This window comes from Tupaia chinensis, unplaced genomic scaffold (genome assembly GCF_000334495.1).
Source record: "Tupaia chinensis unplaced genomic scaffold, TupChi_1.0 Scaffold000316_1, whole genome shotgun sequence".
Classification (NCBI taxonomy): Eukaryota; Metazoa; Chordata; class Mammalia; order Scandentia; family Tupaiidae; genus Tupaia; species Tupaia belangeri.
Genome location: NW_006159809.1, coordinates 3,964,572 through 3,984,107, shown reverse-complemented (window position 1 = coordinate 3,984,107; position 19,536 = coordinate 3,964,572). Strand labels below are relative to the sequence as shown.

At 47.5% G+C, this 19,536-nt stretch overlaps 2 protein-coding genes across 3 annotated transcripts in view; one reads left to right on the top strand and one right to left on the bottom strand.

Moving 5' to 3' along the window:
- Positions 1 to 5,794, top strand: part of MTHFD2 (methylenetetrahydrofolate dehydrogenase (NADP+ dependent) 2, methenyltetrahydrofolate cyclohydrolase) — a 19,643-nt gene extending 13,849 nt beyond the window's left edge. Inside the window, exons 6-8 of the mRNA XM_006151234.3 lie at positions 937 to 1,029; positions 2,012 to 2,137; positions 4,597 to 5,794. Of these exons, the coding sequence (XP_006151296.1) occupies positions 937 to 1,029; positions 2,012 to 2,137; positions 4,597 to 4,760 (383 nt within the window). The 3' untranslated portion in view covers positions 4,761 to 5,794. The remainder of the gene's footprint in view (positions 1 to 936; positions 1,030 to 2,011; positions 2,138 to 4,596) is intronic.
- Positions 5,795 to 6,535: 741 nt separating this feature from the next.
- The window catches only part of SLC4A5 (solute carrier family 4 member 5), a 128,038-nt gene continuing 115,037 nt past the window's right edge, over positions 6,536 to 19,536 (bottom strand). For both annotated transcript variants that reach the window (XM_027772952.1, XM_027772953.1), the window contains exons 22-27: positions 19,094 to 19,162; positions 17,804 to 17,977; positions 15,836 to 15,991; positions 12,902 to 12,986; positions 11,843 to 11,910; positions 6,536 to 8,972 (exon numbers count right to left, since the gene is read on the bottom strand). In XM_027772952.1, the coding sequence (XP_027628753.1) occupies positions 11,876 to 11,910; positions 12,902 to 12,986; positions 15,836 to 15,991; positions 17,804 to 17,977; positions 19,094 to 19,162 (519 nt within the window). In that variant the 3' untranslated portion in view covers positions 6,536 to 8,972; positions 11,843 to 11,875. The remainder of the gene's footprint in view (positions 8,973 to 11,842; positions 11,911 to 12,901; positions 12,987 to 15,835; positions 15,992 to 17,803; positions 17,978 to 19,093; positions 19,163 to 19,536) is intronic.

Genomic DNA, 19,536 nt, shown 5'->3' with positions numbered 1-19,536 from the left:
GTGAGTTTAAGCCACCGGATCCAGGACTCAAACTGCAGTTGACTACATGTGAGTCCAATGACATAGCCTTTATGCTACCTGCTAATCCCAAGGTGATGTGGTGGTTAAGGGCATTGGATCCCCACACAACCAAATGCAGTTCAAGTCCCAGCTTGCTTTCTCGCTTTCTCTCTCTCTCTCACTATGTCCCTCTCTGGTCAAATTGAAAATATACCTAACTAAATAAAATTTAATAAAATAAGAGAGAGAGAGAGAGAGAGGGAGGGAGGGAGGGAAAGCGAGAAAGCAAGCTACCAGGTCTAGAACTTGAACCGCAGTCGGCCATGTGGGAGTCCAGCACCCTTAATCACCATGGCACCTGCTAGCCCCTTCAATCTCAATTTTGTATGTGTGTGTATTTTTGGTTTTGGTTTTTTTTTTTTTTTAAGAGAGATTTTCACTGTAGGGCGCGTGCGCTCGCCAGACAGACAGAGAGAGACATAGAGACAGAAAGCGAGAAATCACCCCCCAGAGGGGATGGCCACGCCGCAATCCCTTCTCCTCCATTCTCCTCTCGGGATCTTGGGCACGCACGCACACGCACCCGGCGTGAGTTTTAAGCCACCGGATCCGGGACACGAACCGCGGTCGACTACGTGGGAGTCCAGCGACATAGCCATTACGCCAACTGCTGGCTCCGTGGTTTTTAATAATTGCCAAAGGGCATGTACGCTCACCAGAGGGAGAGAAGGCACCCTCTGAACAGGGCATGGTTACACCACAGTCCCTTCTCCATTTCTGCATACCATGCACACAAGCCTGGTGTTTCTTAAGCCACTTGGGCCAGGACTCAGACCGGGGTCAGCCAGGTGGGATCTGGCTCCCTTAACCACTTGGCTACAGGCCAGAGTCCAGCCCTAGCTTCGATTCACATAGCGGCTATTTTTTTTTTCATAGGTGATGCCACTGTTACAATATCCCATCGGTACACTCCTAAAGAGCAGCTGAAGAAACACACAATCCTTGCAGATATCGTGGTGTCGGCTGCAGGTACGAATACACAGAAGGCGGTGAGAGGACTTGACCTCCCGACAGTGAGGCTGTGCCTCTTACTTTCACAGCTTGCCTGCCCAACCGCCATTCCGTGCGTCACTCCCCTCATGGTGATAGTCTCGGCTGCTACGAAGATGAGAGGGGAGTGGAGGTTGGAATACTGGTTACGGCAGTGCAGGCTGGGTGGCCAGAGGGTATTCCAGAAGCCCGAAAAGGCTTCTTTTCTGTGTATGAAGTTTAAGGCGTTTCTTGGATGTTATGAAGAGTCTTCAGAACGTTTATGGAAAACATGTCTTATGAGAAAACTATGTGTGGATTTCAAGGTTTTTTTTTTTTTTTTGCACCAAAATATATGCTTGTAACTTTAATTAGATTTTCACAAACTCTTCGAAAATCTCCTTTTTTTTTAAGGTTTTTCTCTTTAAGGTTTTGCCCACTCACCACAGAGAGAGAGAGAGAAAACTCATCCCCCAGGTGGATGGCCACGCCATATTCCCTTCTCCTTTGTTCTCCTCTCGGGATTTTGGGCTTGCAGTGCACACATACCCAGTGTGAATTTCAAACCTCCGGGTCCGGAATTCAAACCATGGCCAGCTATGTGGGAGTCCAGTGCCTTAACCACCATGCCACCTGCTGCCCCTCTGCTTGTGTTTATTTATTTTGGTAGAGGGTAGGGGAGAGTGGGAAAAGCACCCCTGATGGGGAACAGTCACGCCACAATTCCTTCCTCTCTACCACGCCCCCCTTTGGGGATTACGGGCACACACATGTGCTCAGCGTACTTCTCACGCCATTGGGTCTGGAACGCGAACTGCTCAGTAGCCATGTGGGATCTGGTTGCCCTAACCACCCTGCCACAGAGCTGGCCCAGTACATTTTTATAAAACAAACCAGTCTTTGATGTCTGAGTTGAAATTAGACCAGGCTCTGTCAGGAGGCATCTTTTCAGTACTACGTTGAACCTCCCTGTCTTTTTCAGGCATTCCAAATCTGATCACAGCAGATATGATCAAGGAAGGAGCAGCTGTCATCGACGTGGGCATAAACAGAGTTCAGGACCCCGTAACTGCCAAGCCCAAGTTAGTTGGAGATGTGGATTTTGAAGGTAATAGTGTACATTTTTTGAAATACTAAATCAGTAAACATATTTAACTTTTTTTTAATGTCTTTTGCTATAGGGCACATGAGCTTGCCAGAGAGAAGAGAGAAATCACCCCCTAGGGAGGATGGCCATACCTCCTCCAGTCTCGTCTTGGGATTTGGGGCATATATGCACATGGGTCCAGCATGTTTTTCAAGCTGCCAGGTCTAGGACTTGAACTGGGGAGTTAGCCCCCTTGAACTGTGGGAGCTAGCACCTAACTTCTATGCAACCCGCTGGCTCGGCTTTAACTTTTAAACATGTCACGCTGGGAAAACGGTTTAAAATGCCTTGTTTGGGAAGTTATCTCTTTTTTCTTTAGACTTGTTTCATAATTGAAATAATGTCATGACTTTTAATAATAAGTCTGGAAATTTAATGAATTAATGAAGTGGTTTTCCAAAACCACTGAGTTTCCTAAAAAGTGTTAATGGATTTCTCATTTTCACATTAAGAGGGGTGATCATAGACCTAGAGGGTTGAAATCGTCTAGGAATATGTACTTTTTCTGGAATACTGGAATATAGTAGACTTCTCCTTTCACTTCTTTTTTTTTTTTTTTTTTTTTGCTATAGGGCACGTGTGCCCCTAAGAGGGATGACCACACCACAATCCCTTCTGTATTCTCCTTTTGGGATTTTGGGTATACACGCATATGTGCCCAGCATGGGTCTTAAGCCGCTGAGTCCAGGACTTGAACCACAGTTGACTATGTGGGAGTCCAGTGACATAACCATTCCACCATCTGCTGGCCCCTCCTTTCACTTCTTAAGATAGCGTGTTTCTCTGATTTTTTTAAAAAACAGTTATTTAATTTTATTCATCATTATTTTCTTTATTTTAACTTGACCAGAGAGAGAGAGAAAGCAAGCCACCAGGTCCAGACTCTATCTGCCATCAGCCATGTGAGAATTCAGCACCTTAACCACCTGCCAGCCCCGTGGTTCTCTGAATTTTGTACTGATGATCCTATTTCTCTATTTCTGTGGAAGCAGTCAGACCCAGACATAGGTTTAAGACATTAACGCTTTAAGGTTGAATTTTTAAATCTTACACTTGCTGGAAAATTACTTTCCTTGGTGCTTTGGGCAAATTATACTTAATATTAAGGAAATGTTGTAGGCAGGTACTAAGGTAATGTTTATTAAGTTTTACCTCCCACTTAACTGAGATTTTATTTATTTTAAGAATTATTCATTTAGGAGGAACCAGCAGTTACTGTAAGGGCTATGTCGCTGGATTCCCACGTAGTCGACCGCAGTTCGCGTCCCGGACCCAGTGGCTTAAAACTCACGCTGGGCGCGTGTGTGTGCGTGCCCAAGAGGAGAATGGAGGAGAAGGGATTGCGATGTGACCATTCCCCCTGGGGGGTGATTTCTCGCTTTCTGTCTCTATGTCTCTCTCTGTCTGTCTGGCGAGTGCATGCGCCCTATAGCGAAAATCTCTCCAAAAAAAAAAAAAAAAGAATTATTCATTTAGGGACCATTAGATGGCATAATAGTTATGTTGCTGGACTCCCACATAGTTGACCAAAGTTAAAGTCCCAGACTCAGTGGCTTAAAACTCAACGTCAGGTGCATGAGCATGTGTGCCCAAAATTCTGAGAGGAGAATGGAGGAGAAGGGATTGTGGGTGGCCATCCCGTCAGAGAATGATTTCTTGCTTTCTGTCTCTCTGTCTTTCTGGTGAATGCACATACCTTATAGCAAAAATCTCTGTTGAAAATATTTTGTTTATCATTGTTATTATTAATTTGACCAGAGAGAGAGAGCGAGCGAGGGAAAATGAGAAAGCCAGCTGCTAAGTCTCAGTCTGCAGTTGGCCATGTGGGAGTCTGTCACCTTAACCACCACACCACCTGCTGGTCCTCACAACTGAGCTTTTTGTTTCTTTGGGTTTTTGCCATAGGATGCGTGCGCTGACCATCAAGACAGGAGGTGAGAAATCACCCTCTAGGGGGAATGACCATGCTGCAATCCATTTTTCTCAGGATTTTAGGCACAAACGTGTGCACATGTTCCCGGCATGAGTTTCAAGCCACCAAGGCCAGGACTTGGACTATGGTCAACCACGTGGGAGTTCTGTGCTTTAATTAGCATGCTGCCTGCTGACCTCCGTGACTGAGTTTCGTGTGTGTGTGTGTTTAACTTAATATGGAGGAAAGTATGGCTCTTAAATGATAGGTTATTTAGACATACAAATATTCATTGAACGGTTGCTTATATGCATGTTGTTTCATCTATGTCTTTAAAAATCTTTACTCTTGAGTTAGATGTGATTTTTTTTTTTAATGAGTTCAAGGTTTACAAAGATGCTTATGTGCAAATTGCTTTTCCTTTGAATGTTCCTTTCATACCATGTTAAAGTACTTACACGTCCTTTGCCATGGCTGAAGCAGCCTCGTCTGTCTAATTTCTCTGTAGGAGTCAAGAAGAAAGCTGGCTACATTACTCCAGTCCCCGGGGGTGTGGGACCCATGACAGTGGCTATGCTAATGAAGAATACCATTATCGCTGCAAAGAAGGTGCTGAGGCTTGAAGAACGGGAAGTACCGAAATCTAAAGAGCTTGGAGTAGCCACCAACTAACTGTGTCTTCAGTGTCATGAACAGGCCAGTTCAAGGAGCAAAGCAGGCCAACAGAAATGCAATACTTTTTATTTATTCTACTGAAACGGTTTCGAATGATGCTTTGTATTTATTAAAAGCTAAATGGGTAGGTGTTGGCGCACATGGCTCTGCGGTACCTCACTGGGGACCTCTCCAGGATCGTGGTGGGCCCTGCGATCTCACCAAGAGCAGCCATTGGCCTGGGGTTAATCAACATGGGAGACATGGTCACGCTGAGGAAACGGATGCCTTGTCGAGCCTCTTCAGTTAAAAATCTGCCTTTTCTAGGCGTGCATTTCCCAAGTGCTATTCCAATAATGTTGACACTCATTGGAGATTCCAAGCCTTTTGAGTTCAACTGGTCAAACCAAAGGAACACTGTTTGTAGAGAAATTTAGGGCAAGGATACAAAGGAAGAAGAGGTGGTAATTGGGTGAGAAAAAAGGTACCCTCTTTATATACAGATAAGCAGGTTTATCTAAACAGAACGGAATTCACGAGGAGAAAAGAAAACCCCCGTGTAATAGTATCCCTAACCTGTCCTTTTGTGGCTTCGTCATTGGGCAGCTGTGGAGGGTCAGTCCATTTGCTGTGAGCCCTAGTTTTATGTATGTCCCCCTCAGTGAGGTCTTCCCATTTTAGTTTTCTAGGATCGAAGGCTTATTTTATAAATTATTTATGTGTGTTATAAATTGGCTTTTGCTATATCCTTTATTGTTAATTTTTTTCTATTGTTAGGAGTGTCTTATGGTTTCTTTGGTGTGTCTTGAAACCCATTATATTTTTAAGAAATGGAACTTGGGCTTGATCATCTTTAGGGCAGCTTGTATACATATGCAACTTATTTTTCCACCAAAGAATTGACAGCTGCTGTCTGCTTTCCTCTGATGTACCTTGTTGGCTTCCTCAAAAGATTTTTCAGAGCTTGAGTTCATAATGAATTTAATCAGATTTTCTGATGAAAGGTTTTTTTGTTTTTGTTTTTTAATAAAACACATCTGTCTGGTGTGGAATGAATTTCTGAAATATTGTCTTCCTTCTACTCGATTAGTTGTGACCTAACCAGAGTTGATTTTTTTACACTGGATATAATCAAGCTAGGTAGCCCTATATCTGTGGTGACAGTCCTGTCACCTTAAACAAACAGGTGTAAAGAGCTCTGGAGAAATCAGCCCAGTCCTTTTTAGGCATATATCCCAACGGGTTGTGTGCGCCAAGCCAAGAGCTGAACACTCGGACTCATTTAAGTGACTAGTCTTGTTCTGAGTATTTTCTAAACCATATTTTAATTTCTACATTGCTGCAAAGGCTTTCCCTGTGAAGTTCTCACCAACTCGCCCTCTTTAGCTACCACCGCCATTGTGCACGTGTGTGTATGCGCGTGCGTGCGTGTGCGTGTGTGTTTAAAGCATTAGTTTGATTTGACAGATTGGAAGATGTTTGCTATACATATCTTTTTTGTTTTTTAAAGACTTATTTTACTATTATTTTTTAATTGCAATGTTTAAAAATAATTATTTTAATTTAACTTTTATTTATTTTAATTTGAACAGAGAGAGAGGGGGGAAGTAAGAAAACAAGTTGCCAGGTCTGGGACTCGAACCACGGTCAGCCATGTGGGAGTTCAGCGCCCTTAATCACCATGCCACCTGCCGGCCCCAAGAATTATTTTATTTAACTTATTTTTTATTATTTTGCAGTTTGATCAGAGAGAGAGAGAGAAAGTGAGAACACAAGCTGCCAGGTCTGGGACTTGAACCATGGTCATCCATTTGGGAGGCCAGAGCCTTTAACCACCACACCACCTGCCAGCCCCGCCCATACATACCTTGAGGCGCAGATCAGTCCCTGTACGTTCTCAACCAGAACTGTGTGTTTTGGCTTTTGCACAGACAGCTCTTGCCGTAGGCAGCCTGAGGCAGAAAGGAAAGGAACACGCAGGTCTGACCTACCCCTTCTGTGTTCCTCTGCCTGCTTGCTTTACGCTTTCGATAGTTTCCTAGAGATGAAAGAAGAAGGACGGTTTGTTGAAGATGTTAATTGCAAGTGAGGTGTACAGCGCATGTCCGTAAGCCATGCCCTGCTTTTATTTCCCTGCCAATTATTAGACAGGGAACAAGGTGAACAGAGGATTGTTTTATTGAATTATAGTTACATTGCCAGTGGAAAAACTTACTAATCGCATGAAGAAGTAACCATATGTCAGCCTGTTAAAAGCTACAGAAATGAAAACGTTCATGTATATACAAAATAGACATGAAGTATAAGGTAAAAATTACAGTGATCAATTTACAACAACAAATTAGCATCTTAGTTTTCCAGCTCGTTTGATTAGCACATTTACTCATGACTCCTTTACATTTCTACGTTTAACTCGTGCTATCCCGAATCAGCCTGGCTTTAACACTGGAACGTTCAGAGCAGACGTCAGCTCTGAGCTTGGCGCGAACGAAGAGAGCCAATCTATGATGAAGCTCGGGTGATGGTTCTGGGTGAGTGAATAACAGGGATTCTATCAGCGAGAGCAGTAGAGGCTTCGAGTTTTACCTCTTGGCAGTATCCCTCGGAAGGGAGCTCTGAGAGTAAATGTAATGAACACCCATTGAGAGTTTTTCGCAGAACACTACACGAGGCTCAGAGGGTGACAAAGACAGCCACCTGCTACGGTATTCAAGGGCTTAGTGATCTTGTATCATTTGTCTGAGAAGCAAAAAAAAAAAGCACCTGCGTTTGTCATCTTGAGTAAATATCGTAACTGACCAAAAGGACTTCCCAAAGACCCAATTCCATCGCAGTTTGGGAGAATGTAAGTGTCGGATGCATCACGGCTATCAGGCACTTAGTAAGTGTTGAATAAATAAACATGGTTTGGTGTTTTGTTAAATGATTTGAAGATAAAATGACTCAAATTTTATGCCAAAAGGGCCTACTTCAATAATAACTGGTGTTTGTATCTATCCAAACTGCTTATAATCGTTCCTCTGAAACAGTCTGGTTAATATTGCAAAGACACAGTCTCCCAAAATGTGACACTGGCTCTGCCTCCCATGTTATTCATGTTCATGTGAATGGGAGTCTACTTTGGGAATCAGCCGTTGAGAATGTTCAGGAAGGGCCTATCCAAATATATAAACTTGATTCCAGGTGTGAAAAAGCAGTGATATTTATTTAAAGGATTATTTTGTGAAGAATTTAATTTTTATTTATTACTTATTTTTTTAGTTGCTATAGGGCACATGTACTCATCATAGAGAGATGGAGAGAGAGAAAGGGGAAGTGAGAAAGCAAGCTGCCAGATCTGGGACTCGAACTGTGGTCAGCCATGTGGGAATCCAGAGTTCCAACTACCATGTCTTCTGCCATCCCCAAGGACCCATTGTGTTTTTAAAAACATCTATTAAAATGTGTGGTTCTTTCACTGAAGGACTTTGGAACTGAATTTTTTAATCTGGAAAAGCCCCCAGCCACACTCTGGGGTAAGGCCCACAATGTAGGTGGTTTCAACTTTACGTAGAACTTCAGAAGTTCGGAAAATGGAATGAGGTGGAGAGAAAAGGTCCTTTCAGTGTTTCTTAGTACGCACAACTGTAAAACACATATTCCAACCTTGGCCTACTAACGTAAGAAAATTTTTAACTGTTCTTTCAAACCATCTAGATTTAAATCTAATCTTTTTAAAAATCTTAATTGGTAGTTGTTTGAAATATAAATTGACTATTATCTCTTTATCCTAGCTATGGAAAACAAGCGTTTCTTTTTTTTTCATTTCAAAAGAAATGTCTATGCGGGACTGCATTATAAAATAGGTATTAACATTGAGCTTTAGGTGTTTTAATGACTACAAAAGAAAGGGAGAACTCTGCCTCTAAGAAGTACTTTTTATCGAAGGAGCTCCAGTGTTCTAGCAGGCAGGACTCCCGCTGGTGAAGAAGGAAATAGGCACAGAGCAGTGAAGAGTTTGACCCAGACCGTCCTTAGACGGAGCCAGGCCCTCCCGTGTCCTGGATCGGGAGCAGCCGTCCGTCCTAGAGGGTGGTCTCAGCGTCCGCGTCTCTTCCATATTTGTTCACGTCTGTGAAGTCATAGTCCGACTCCATCTCGATCTTCACCTGCGGCACCATGAACACTGGGCTCCGGGAGTAGTTGAAAGCAGGCGAAGTCGGACAAGAGATTTTGAAGTGCAAGGTGATGCTGGATAAGAAAAAAGAATGATTTGCAAGTTTTTGGTGTTTTCAACAGTATCTTCCATGGCAGAACTCCCAAGTTTTATCTTTGCTATAAACTTTTTAAAAAAAGGTTTCTTTGGGACCAGTAGTTAGTGTAATGGCTGTCACTGGATTCCCATGTAGTCAACCGCGGTTCGAGTCCCGGGCCCGGTGGCTTATACTCAAGCTGGGCACGTGTGCGTGCGTGCCCAAGATCCCGAGAGGAGAATGGAGAAGGGATTGCAGTGTGGCCATCCCCCCTGGGGGGTGACTTCTCACTTTCTGTCTCTCTGTCTCTTGTGAGTGCATGCACCCTATAACAAAAACTTCTCCAAAAAAAAAAAAATGGTTTCTTTAAAAATTTGTCAGGGGGATGGGAGGTGGCATGGTTAAATGTACTGGACTCCCACACGGCCAACCACAGTTCGAGTCCTGGACCTGATGGCTTGCTTTCTCACTCTCCCTGTCTCTCTCTGGTCAAATTAAGAATAATAATAATAAATGAAGTCAAGTAAAATAATTTTTAAAGAAATTTGTCAGGGCCAGCAGGTGGTAGGGTGGTTAAGGGCGCTGGATTCCCACATGGCCAGCCAAGGTTCAAGTCCTAGAACTGGTGGCTTGTTTTCTCACTTTCTCTCTCTGTCCCTCCTGGTCAAATTTAAAAATAAGTAAATAAAGTTAAAAAATAAATTTATCGGGGGACCAGTAAGTGGTGTGGTGGTTAACATGTTGGACTCCCACATGGCCAACCACAGTTCTAATCTTGGACCTGGTGGCTGGAAAATCACACTGGGCACATGTGCCCAAAATCCTGAGAAAAATGGAGGAGAGGAGATTGGGGTGTGGCCATCCTCACTGGGGGTGGGAGGTGGGGGGCTGTTTTGGTTTTTTTTTTTTTTTTGGAGGGGTTTTTGCCGCGTGCGCTTGCCAGACAGACAGAGAGAGACATAGAGACAGAAAGCGAGAAATCACCCCCCAGGGGGGATGGTCACGCCGCAATCCCTTCTCCATTCTCCTCTCGGAATCTTGGGCACGCATGCACACGCATCCAGCGTGAGTTTAAGCCACCGGCTCCGGGACGTGAACCGCGGTCGACTACGTGGGAGTCCAGCGACATAGCCGTTACGCTAACTGCTGGTTCCCGAGGGGGGCTGTTTTCTTACTTTCTCTTTGTTTCTCTCCAGTGAGCACACATGCCCTACTGCAAAAAAAAAAAAAAAAATCAGAGGATGTGTGTACTCACCAGACAGAGGGAGGGAGAGAAAGCACGACCACACTGCAGTCCTTTCCTCTGTGTGTGGTTTCCTCTGTGTGTGGGATTTTGGGCGCGCACACACACACACATGCTCAGTATGTTTTGCAAGCTGCAGGTTGAGGACTTGGACCACATGATTAGCCATGTGGGATCCAGCTACCTAAACCACGAGGTCACAGGTGGCCCTCTTATAAGCTGTGGCCTATCTGCTTGGCCTTCGGCTACACGTAGCTGGTCCTGTCCTGTTTCAACCTTTTTTTTTTTTTTTTTTGACTTGCTCTAGGACATGTGTGCTCACTGAAAAAAGGTTGTGAGAAATCAGGCCCCTGGGGCATGGTCGTGCCACAGTCCCTTCCCCATTTCTCCCCCTTTTGAGATTTTGGGTTGAACTCATTCTACGTGTCTCCTTCTGCCATTGTGGTAACAGCTCTGCCCCCTAGTTCAGAAGCCCCTGTGTTCCCTAAGAAAGCTCTTGGCCCAGTGCCGTCTAGGACTGGAGCTTGATCTGCCTCTAGTCGGGGAGTCTGCTCTTCCCGCACTTTCTATTTCGTTTTCCTTTTCTGAGCTTTGCTGATTAATGCTGCTGTCACTCCACAGAGTCTTTGTTCTAAAGTTGAATACCTTTGTGTCATCACCCTAATATATCAGTAAAGGGGGCCAGCAGGTGGCGTGGTGGTTGAGGTGCTGGGCTCCCACATAACCGACCATGGTTCAAGTCCTGGATCTGGCCGCTTGCTTGCTTTTCTTTTTTTTTGAGAGGTTTTCGCTATAGGACGCGTGCGCTTGCCAGACAGAGAGAGACATAAAGACAGAAAGCGAGAAATCACCCCCCCAGGGAGATGGCCACACCACAATCCCTTCTCCTCCATTCTCCTCTCGGGATCTTGGGCACGTATGCACACGCGCCCAGCGTGAATTTTAAGCCGCTGGGTCTGGGACTCGAACTGTGGTTGACTACGTGGGAGTCCAGCGACATAGCCATTACGCTAACTGCTGGTCCCTGGCCGCTTGCTTTCTCACTCTCCCTTTCTCTCAGTCTGTCTCTGGTCAAAATGGAAGAATAATGGTAATAAACTTTTTAAATTAAAAATAAAATCCTTTAAAAAAAGATACCGGTGGGGAACCAACAGTTAGCATAATGGCTATGTCGCTGGACTCCCACGTAGTCGACCGCGGTTCGTGTCCCGGACCCGGTGGCTTAAAACTCACGCCGGGCGCGTGTGCGTGCGTGCCCAAGATCCCGAGAGGAGAATGGAGGAGAAGGGATTACGGCGTGACCATCCCCCCTGGGGGGTGATTTCTCGCTTTCTGTCTCTATGTCTCTCTCTGTCTGTCTGGCGAGCGCACGCGCCCTACAGTGAAAATCTCTCCAAAAAAACAAAAAAACCAAACAAACAAAAAAAAGATACCGGTAAATATGAATTTGTTACTTGACCAACAATAACCAGGCCCCTCAGGCTGTCTCCTTTGTCTTGTGGTGGGCCAGCAATGGCCTTCTACCAAGTCATCGGCTAGCCTGGGAATTCCTAGTCCCCCAACCCCCAGACCTGCTTGGTCTCTTATCTAATACCTGAGGGGATTAGACTAGTAATGCCCTTTACCTTCGATCCAGTTCCGAGTCACTGAAGGATGAATCAGAGTGAGTAACTCCAACTGGAAGATCTTTTTCCTGACAGGAAGATTAGGATGTCAGTGGAGCTCTGAGAACAACACCGGAGAACGCCCTTCTCCAGTGTTAACCACCCCTCCTCCCCGGACAGCACTACACTGAGGAAGACAGGCCTCAGCGATGGGGCTTCTGCTCAGTTATCCCTTCATCCAGAAGGCTCTAAGCAGGGCTGGGAGGGGGTGAGGCATGGGACGGCCAGGGAAGAGTGAGAAAGGGATGGGAAGGCCCAGCGGGAGTCGGGAAAGAACTGGGAGATGTGCGGGAGCCTGGGGTGGAGGCGCCAACCCTGCTGAGCCCACCAGCACACTTAACGGGCTTTTGTATGCTTCTTCCAACACAGCTCCCCTGAAGGTACTGGTGGGATTTCCTGGCTGCTTATCCCTAGTCTGGGTCCTTGAGGAAAGTGACAAGCCCTTTATTAGAAGTGCCAGGGTCTGGAATCAGTGTGGGCTTTTTGAGCAGACGCCCAGCACAAGCCACGTTGTCTCAGTGACAGGGCCGTCGATAGGAAGCTGAGGCTGGGTGGCGTTAACGGCAGCACTGGACTCTCCCAGGGCCTTGGTCAGTGGTGCCGGATGCCTCCCCGGTGTCCTCCCTTTGGAGGATGGAAGGGTCACAGCCTAACCCATGGAGTCTCAGTTCTGCCTCTTCTACGATCTGAACGTGCCTGCTTCTCTAACGGGGACAGCTCAGGTCTGATTCAGCTCTCGGTCATTTCAACCTTGCGGAACACGGAGGCTCCGCGGGCCACCTTTGACTGGCGTGAAAGGATGCAGGGGGACAGCCGGGCAGAGCCATAGGCATCTGGGGCCCCCAAATTAAAATGAAGATTGGTTGCTAGAGTCTGCAGGGTTTGCTTTGGGGTCAGCGATCCAGTCCTCAGGCCCAGTCCCCTTCCATCTCGCGACACAGCCATGCCCCCACGTTACAGACAGACGTTCCTGGGGTGAGAGGTTAGTAAGCAGGGAGGAGAGACGTGTGCTTTACTTACTGGCAATGCAGTGGATACCATTTTGGGGATCTGACTGGACACTTTCCATGGGAATCTTTATAACTGAGGGAGGAGGGAACTGGGGCTGGAGAAAAACAGTGGGAAAAGCTGATAAACACCACCAATCCAACAGCCTTGGCTTTCTCACCAAGGTGGGAAATGCATGCTGACAGTGTGCGCCACAGTCCTCTTCACGTCCACACTAAACGGGGTGCTGGGAACACCGGGAAACTGGGGGAACTGGCAGTGAGTCCCACGTCCGGATGTGCCACTGGACAGGACCGAGCTCTGCCAGGACTGTTACCCATCAGGACAGCTGGGTCTGTCACAGTCACCAGTCACTTGGGAATGAAGCTCACATAATAGCTGTGTTGTTGTAACAATGCATAAAGTGAACTTGTGTAAATGGAACCCTATTTAGTCATTGAAATACATCATGTCAGCCAGAGGTACTTTTGCTGAACAGTGGAGTGGTTCCTGGTACATGGGAGCCACTCAAATATTTATTGAATGAATTGATTCAAGAATAAGTATTTGTGGGAACCAGCAGTTAGCGTAATGGCAATGTCGCTGGACTCCCACGTAGTCAACCACGGTTCACGTCCCGGACCCGGAGGCTTAAAACTCACGCCGGGTGCGTGTGCGTGCGTGCCCAAGATCCCGAGAGGAAAATGGAGGAGAAGGGATTGCGGCGTGACCATCCCCCCTGGGGAGTGATTTCTCGCTTTCTGTCTCTATGTCTCTCTCTGTCTGTCTGGTGAGCGCACGCACCCTATAGCGAAAACCTCTCCAAAAAAAAAAAAAAAGAATAAGTATTTGTTGGGCCAGCAGGTGGCATAGTGGTTAAGGTGCTGGACTCCCACCTGGCCAACCACAGTTCAGGTCCTGGACTAGATGGCTTGCTTTCTCGCTTTCTCTCCCTGTGTCCCTGTGTCTCTCTGTCTCTGTATCTCTCTGGTGAGCAATGTGCCCTTTAGCAAATTAAAAAATAATAAATAAGGAACCAGCAGGTGGCTCAGAGGTTAAAGGCACTGGACTCCTACATGGCCGACCATAGTTCAAATCCTGGATCTGGTGGCTTGCTTTCTCACTCCCCCCGTCGCTCTCTCTCACGTGTGCATGCACTCTGTCCCTCTCTGGTCAAATTAAAATAAATAAATAAATAAAGTTAAATAAAATAATTCTTCCAAAAAGTTAATTAAATTAAATCTTTGGGGGCTGGTAGATGGTGTGCTAGACTCCCACATGGCCAACTGTAGTTCAAGTCCCAGACCTGGCAGCTTGCTTTCTCACTTTCCCTCTCTCTCTCTCTCCCTCTCTAAAATAATAACAATTAACTAAAATAATTCTTTTAAAAAAATGAAATCTTCAAGGGGGCCAGCATGTGGTGTGGTGGTTAAGGCACTGAACTCCCATATGGCTGACCATGGTATGAGTCCTGGAACTGACGACTTGCTTTCTCACTTTCCCTCCCTCTCTCTTTCTCTCTCCATCTCTTTCTGGTGAATTTAAAAGAATAATAATAAATAAATATTTTTTAAAAAATGAAACCTTTGGGTGTCAGCAGGTGTAGTAGTGGTTAAGATGCTGGATTCCCACATGGCTACTGCAGTGTGAGTCCGGGCCCAGAGGCTTGAAACTCATGTCAGGTGCATGTGCATGTGTGCCCACAACCGAGAGGAGAATGAAAGACAGGGGACTGCAGCGCGGCCATTGCCTCTGGGCTTGATTTCCCACTTTCTGTCTCTCTGTCTCTCTCGTAGTGCACACACCCTAAAGAAAAGAAAGAAAGAGAGAAAGAAAAAAACCTCTCTTAAAAATAAATTAATTAAATTAAATATTAAAAAAAAAGAATAAGTATTTGTTTTAAAGAAGGGATTAGCCTCTTTCTGTTTTCAGAACCTATCATTACAAATCAACTACAAAAATAAAAAATGTAATGAATCATGCGAGTCTCCTTCCTGGGAGAGGACAGCAATTAAGGACAAGTTTGAGCAATCACTACCATCGGAAGATGGTTGCATCGCCACCAGCCATCAGTAAGGATTTGCCAATGAACAGCTTTCATTTGCAAAAGGCAAGATCACCAGGAGCCAGCGCAGGGTGGATAAGGGCATGCGAGTTTGGGGCAGATCGGGAGAATGGGGGCCAGACATGGCGTCAGGAGGTGGCACAGACACTGTAGCACTGGACAACCAACACAAAGTTGGGAGTGATTTCAGTTCCCCGTTAGACACTGCGGTGTGCCCAGCCTTTCAGAGGACAGGCTCGTCACCTTCGTGAGCACCTGAACCACATCTTCCTAACATTTCCGGATTTACTGTTGTTTCTGGAGTGTCTCCTTGTCTCTGATTTCCAGCGTGTTTTGTGGATGGGAAGGAAGGGAGCGTGGGAGTACTGTGGTAGAGAAGGCCACCATGTGGTCGCAGGCATGTGGGAAATGTAGCCACTGTCCTTTCAGAGAAGACACATGCCTCTTCCCCCACCTCTGCCCTAGGGACAGGCCCAAGCAAAGGCTGTCCCTAACCCATCCTGTGTCCGGTCTGCTGAGGTGTCCCATCAGACCCCTCTCCCCAGGCCCACGCCATTCTTCTGAGGTTGGTCCTCATAACCTCCTTCCATGTTGCAGCTGTCCATCCCGTCCCCTCAGGGGACCTCACCGCTGAGGATGATGTTCCCAAGGGTCCACAATAAGGGGAAGAGTCACCATGGTCAATCACCTTTGCCTTGGGCTGAGAGGCCCGCTCACTCTGGTGATATTCGCATGGACGGACAGGTTCTCAGCACCCCAGCAAGACAAGCAGAAGGCTCAGCTCATCCTAGACTGAGCCCAGGCACTGTGGCGGCCACCAGACACCCCTCCCTGTTTCTGGAGGAAGTGGAGGGAGGGTTTCTCAACCTCTGGCCTCTGTCCAGGCCTCCCTACTTTCCTACCTCCTCATCACTGTCGTCATGGGCCCCTTTCCTTCTCTTCTTCTTCTTGTCTGTCTCCTTCTTCTCCTTCTCCGGGAGGATGTTGTCAATCCAGGCCAGGTCATGCTGGGAGAAGATGAAGTCCAGAAGCCTTCGAACGATGATGAGGCCCAGGATCTGTGGTGGAAGACACAGAGGCTGATGTTTGGCGTACGTTCAGAGAAAACTGTGGGCTCAATGTCACACCCTGGGCATGGCCACCTGCCCCTCGCCCCCACCCAGTTAGCTGAATTCCAGGACTTTTTGTGGTCGGTGTCTGGAGCCACCTCAGTCTGCTGCCCACAAACCATGGCCCACCTGCTCCCCACCTTGGTTCCTCTCAGCTGGTCTTTCTTTTGTTGAGTGACCATAAGTAACTACTGGTGACTGAGAGGGACAGAGCCTGTGACAGTTTAAGTGGGGCACCAGGACAGAGACCATCAATTAGAGAATAATTAGTTCTTCTTCTTCTTCTTTTTTTTTTTTTTAAGAATTATTTATTTAATTCGATTTGTTATTATTATTTTTTTAAGTTGACCAGAGAAAGACAGAGAGACAGAGGGAAAGTGAGAAAGCAAGTTGTCAGGTCTGGGACTTGAACCGCAGTCAGTCACGTGAAATTCCAGCACCTTAACCACCACACCACTTGCCAGCCCTGAGAACTAGTTATCCTTTAAACCAGTGATTTTCAAACAAGTACGCATCAGGCTCACCCAGAGAACTTGTTAGTATGCACTTGGTTGGGTGCGTCCCCTAGTTTCTGATTCATCAGGCCTGGGGTGGGGCCAGAGACCACAGCTCTAACGTACTTCTAGGCTGATGCTGACGCTGTCAGGCTGGGAGCACCTCGAGCCCCACTCCCCCCCCCCCCCCCCCCCCCCCGGGGCATCTCTGAGAGTGCTAACCTCTCACCAAGCCTGATGAAGTATACTCTGATACTGGGGTTTTAAAAGGAAACATTTAGAGGGACCATTACAACCAGCATGGTGCAATGGTTACGTGGCTGGACTCCCACATGGCTGACTGCGGTTCAAGTCCCGGACCTGGTGACTTGAAACTCACACCATGTGCGTGCCCAAACTCCCGAGAGGAAAATAGAGGAGAAGGGACTGTGGCATGGCCATTTTCCCTGGGGGGGGGGGGCGTGTGATTTCTCACTTTGTTTCTCTGTCTCTGTCTCTCCAGCGAGTGCACACACCCTATAGCAAAAACCTCTCAAAATAATAACAATAATAAGGAAAATCTAGAACATTTGATTATGCTCAGAATGAACAAATTAAAGTTAGGAGCAAAAAGTACCACAGACAGCTCCCACTCATTCTTACTGCTCTTTGGGAAAGATGAAAGGGTACATGTACTCACGAGAGACAGAGAGAGAGAGAGAGAGAGAGAGAGAGAGAGAAAGCAAGCTGCTGGGTCCAGGACTTGAACTGTAATCTGTCAAGTGGGGGTCCAGCACCTTAACCACCACACCACCTGCTGGCCCCCATATCCAGTTATTTTAAGTGGGATAAGGTTTGTATTTAGTACACTTCTACTTCTTTTTTATTTTTTTATTTATTTATTTTTTTTGAGAGAGGTTTTCGCTATAGGGCGCGTGCGCTCGCCAGACAGACAGAGAGAGACAGAGAGACAGAAAGCGAGAAATCACCTCCCCGGGGGATGGTCACGCTGCAATCCCTTCTCCTCTATTCTCCTCTCGGGATCTTGGGCACTCACACACACGCGCCCAGAGTGAGTTTTAAGCCACCGGGTCTGGGATGCGAATCATGGTCGACTACATGGGAGTCCAGCGACATAGCCATTACGCTAACTGCTGGTTCCCAGTATACTTCTACTTCTGAGACCAGCTGCAAGTTAGGCGGTGCAGAACTCGGCCGTGGGGTGAGTGTCCAGCTCCTTAGCCCCTGCCCAAAGTCTGGAGGCTGGTGGCTTTTGAGTCGTCCTTCCCATGACCGGGAAGATGATGGCGGCCACCGTGGACTTGAGGATCCAGAGCACCGCCAGGCAGAGGATCTGCACCAGGGTGAAGAGGTGGATCCGCCGCAGGGGGACGTGCCGCAGGAAGGCGTGGTCGGGCTGGTGCTTGGCTGGCATCAGGAAGAGCTTGCAGCGGTCCCAGAACTGGAGAGGACAACCTGGGGCTCAGTCAGGTAGCTTGGCCTGGGGCTGGTGTGGGGGCTGCTGGGGCCTGGGACTGGCAGGGTGCCACAGTGGGGCCTCTAGGGATCCCAGGATCACGCTTTAGCAGGTGTACAGGAGAGGGGCTGGAGGAGTCCAAGCAGATGTATAATGGGATCTTAGGGAGGGGCTCCTGGGCCCAAGGAAAACGCACACTATCCTCCACACTACTGTTCCAGACATCCGAGGGGTTCACAGGAAATACAGAACAAAACCAAAGGAGCTGCCTTCTCCTGCGCAGCTGCTTCAGGGAAGAAAGGAGACGTCTGGAAATGCTCTTTGGAGTCAGCTCAATGAGGTTTTGGATTCTGAGCCTCTTACAGAGAGGGGTCGGGCCTACTGATACAGACTGCCTTGTGCTGTGTTGTAACGTACGTGTAGTTGTCCGGGGCACATCCCACACAGCCTCTTACTACTATCGTTCTTTCTCTGAGCGGGAAAGTGAAGTGGACCTCCATTTTCAACTCCTCTCTATATTGGAAACTTGCTTTCTCCTTTTGCCTAAACAGAGTGATGAACACTCCTAGCATCTTTGCTAAATAACCCAGAAGTCCCTGCCCGAAGACGTTCCTTAGTGATGTAATCGTCAGTCCCCAGACCCCTTGCCCTGAGCGATGAAGACCATTAAGATTCCATTGTGTTTGGGGAGGGAGGGAATCGTATCCTTAGGAATGATTAACCTGCTTGTTTCCCTTCTGTAATTCGCTTTTGTTTTCACACTGTGAAACCCTCACGCCCTACCCTTTCAAGCCTACTGCATTTTGTTTTTGTGAATCACCCTGTCATCCCGGAAAAGATTGAGACTTCATCCAGAAAAGACTGAGATTTTTGCCTCCTAAACCCCCTTCTCCCTACACTCCGGGCTGTGAGGTTTTGAGAGACATGAGTCCCCTGTAGGCCACCGGCTTAATCAATAAACTCCACACATCCTGGCTGTGTCTGGTGTCCTCTCATTTCTCGTTGAGTAGACTATAACAGAAGGAAGCATTTGAGATCTCAGTGAGGGAACCAGACCTGGAGTGTGAGGGTCAGAGCAGCCTGGGGAAGGGAGGACCTTACCTGGATGCCGTTCAGGGAAGCCACGCCCATGTAGAGGAAGACGCCATACAGCACAGGCAGGGGGATGTACTGAAAGGAGAGCAGAGCTTTGCACCGGCCTCTGCCCAGGACTGACCGGCCACCTGTCCTGGACGACAGTACCTGCCAGCCCAGAGCAGCTGGGGAGCTGGGGGTCTGGAGGAGCTGCAAGTCCGAGGGCAGACCGAGAGGTAGGGCGTGGGTGGGAGATGAGGGCCGCTGAGGCTCCCCTGCCCCTTTCCAGAACTAGGCTACCTGGTGCAGCCTGCAGATGCTCTGGCCCGGCCTCTCTGTGGGCCCTGCGGAAGCCAGGTGGTCTGGCTGCAGGGACTCCTGGAAGGTGGGAAAGTACCACTGCCCCCTACTCCTTCCTGCCCACCCCTTCCCACCTCCAACCTCAGGGACAGGCCCCCTGCCAAATCCGG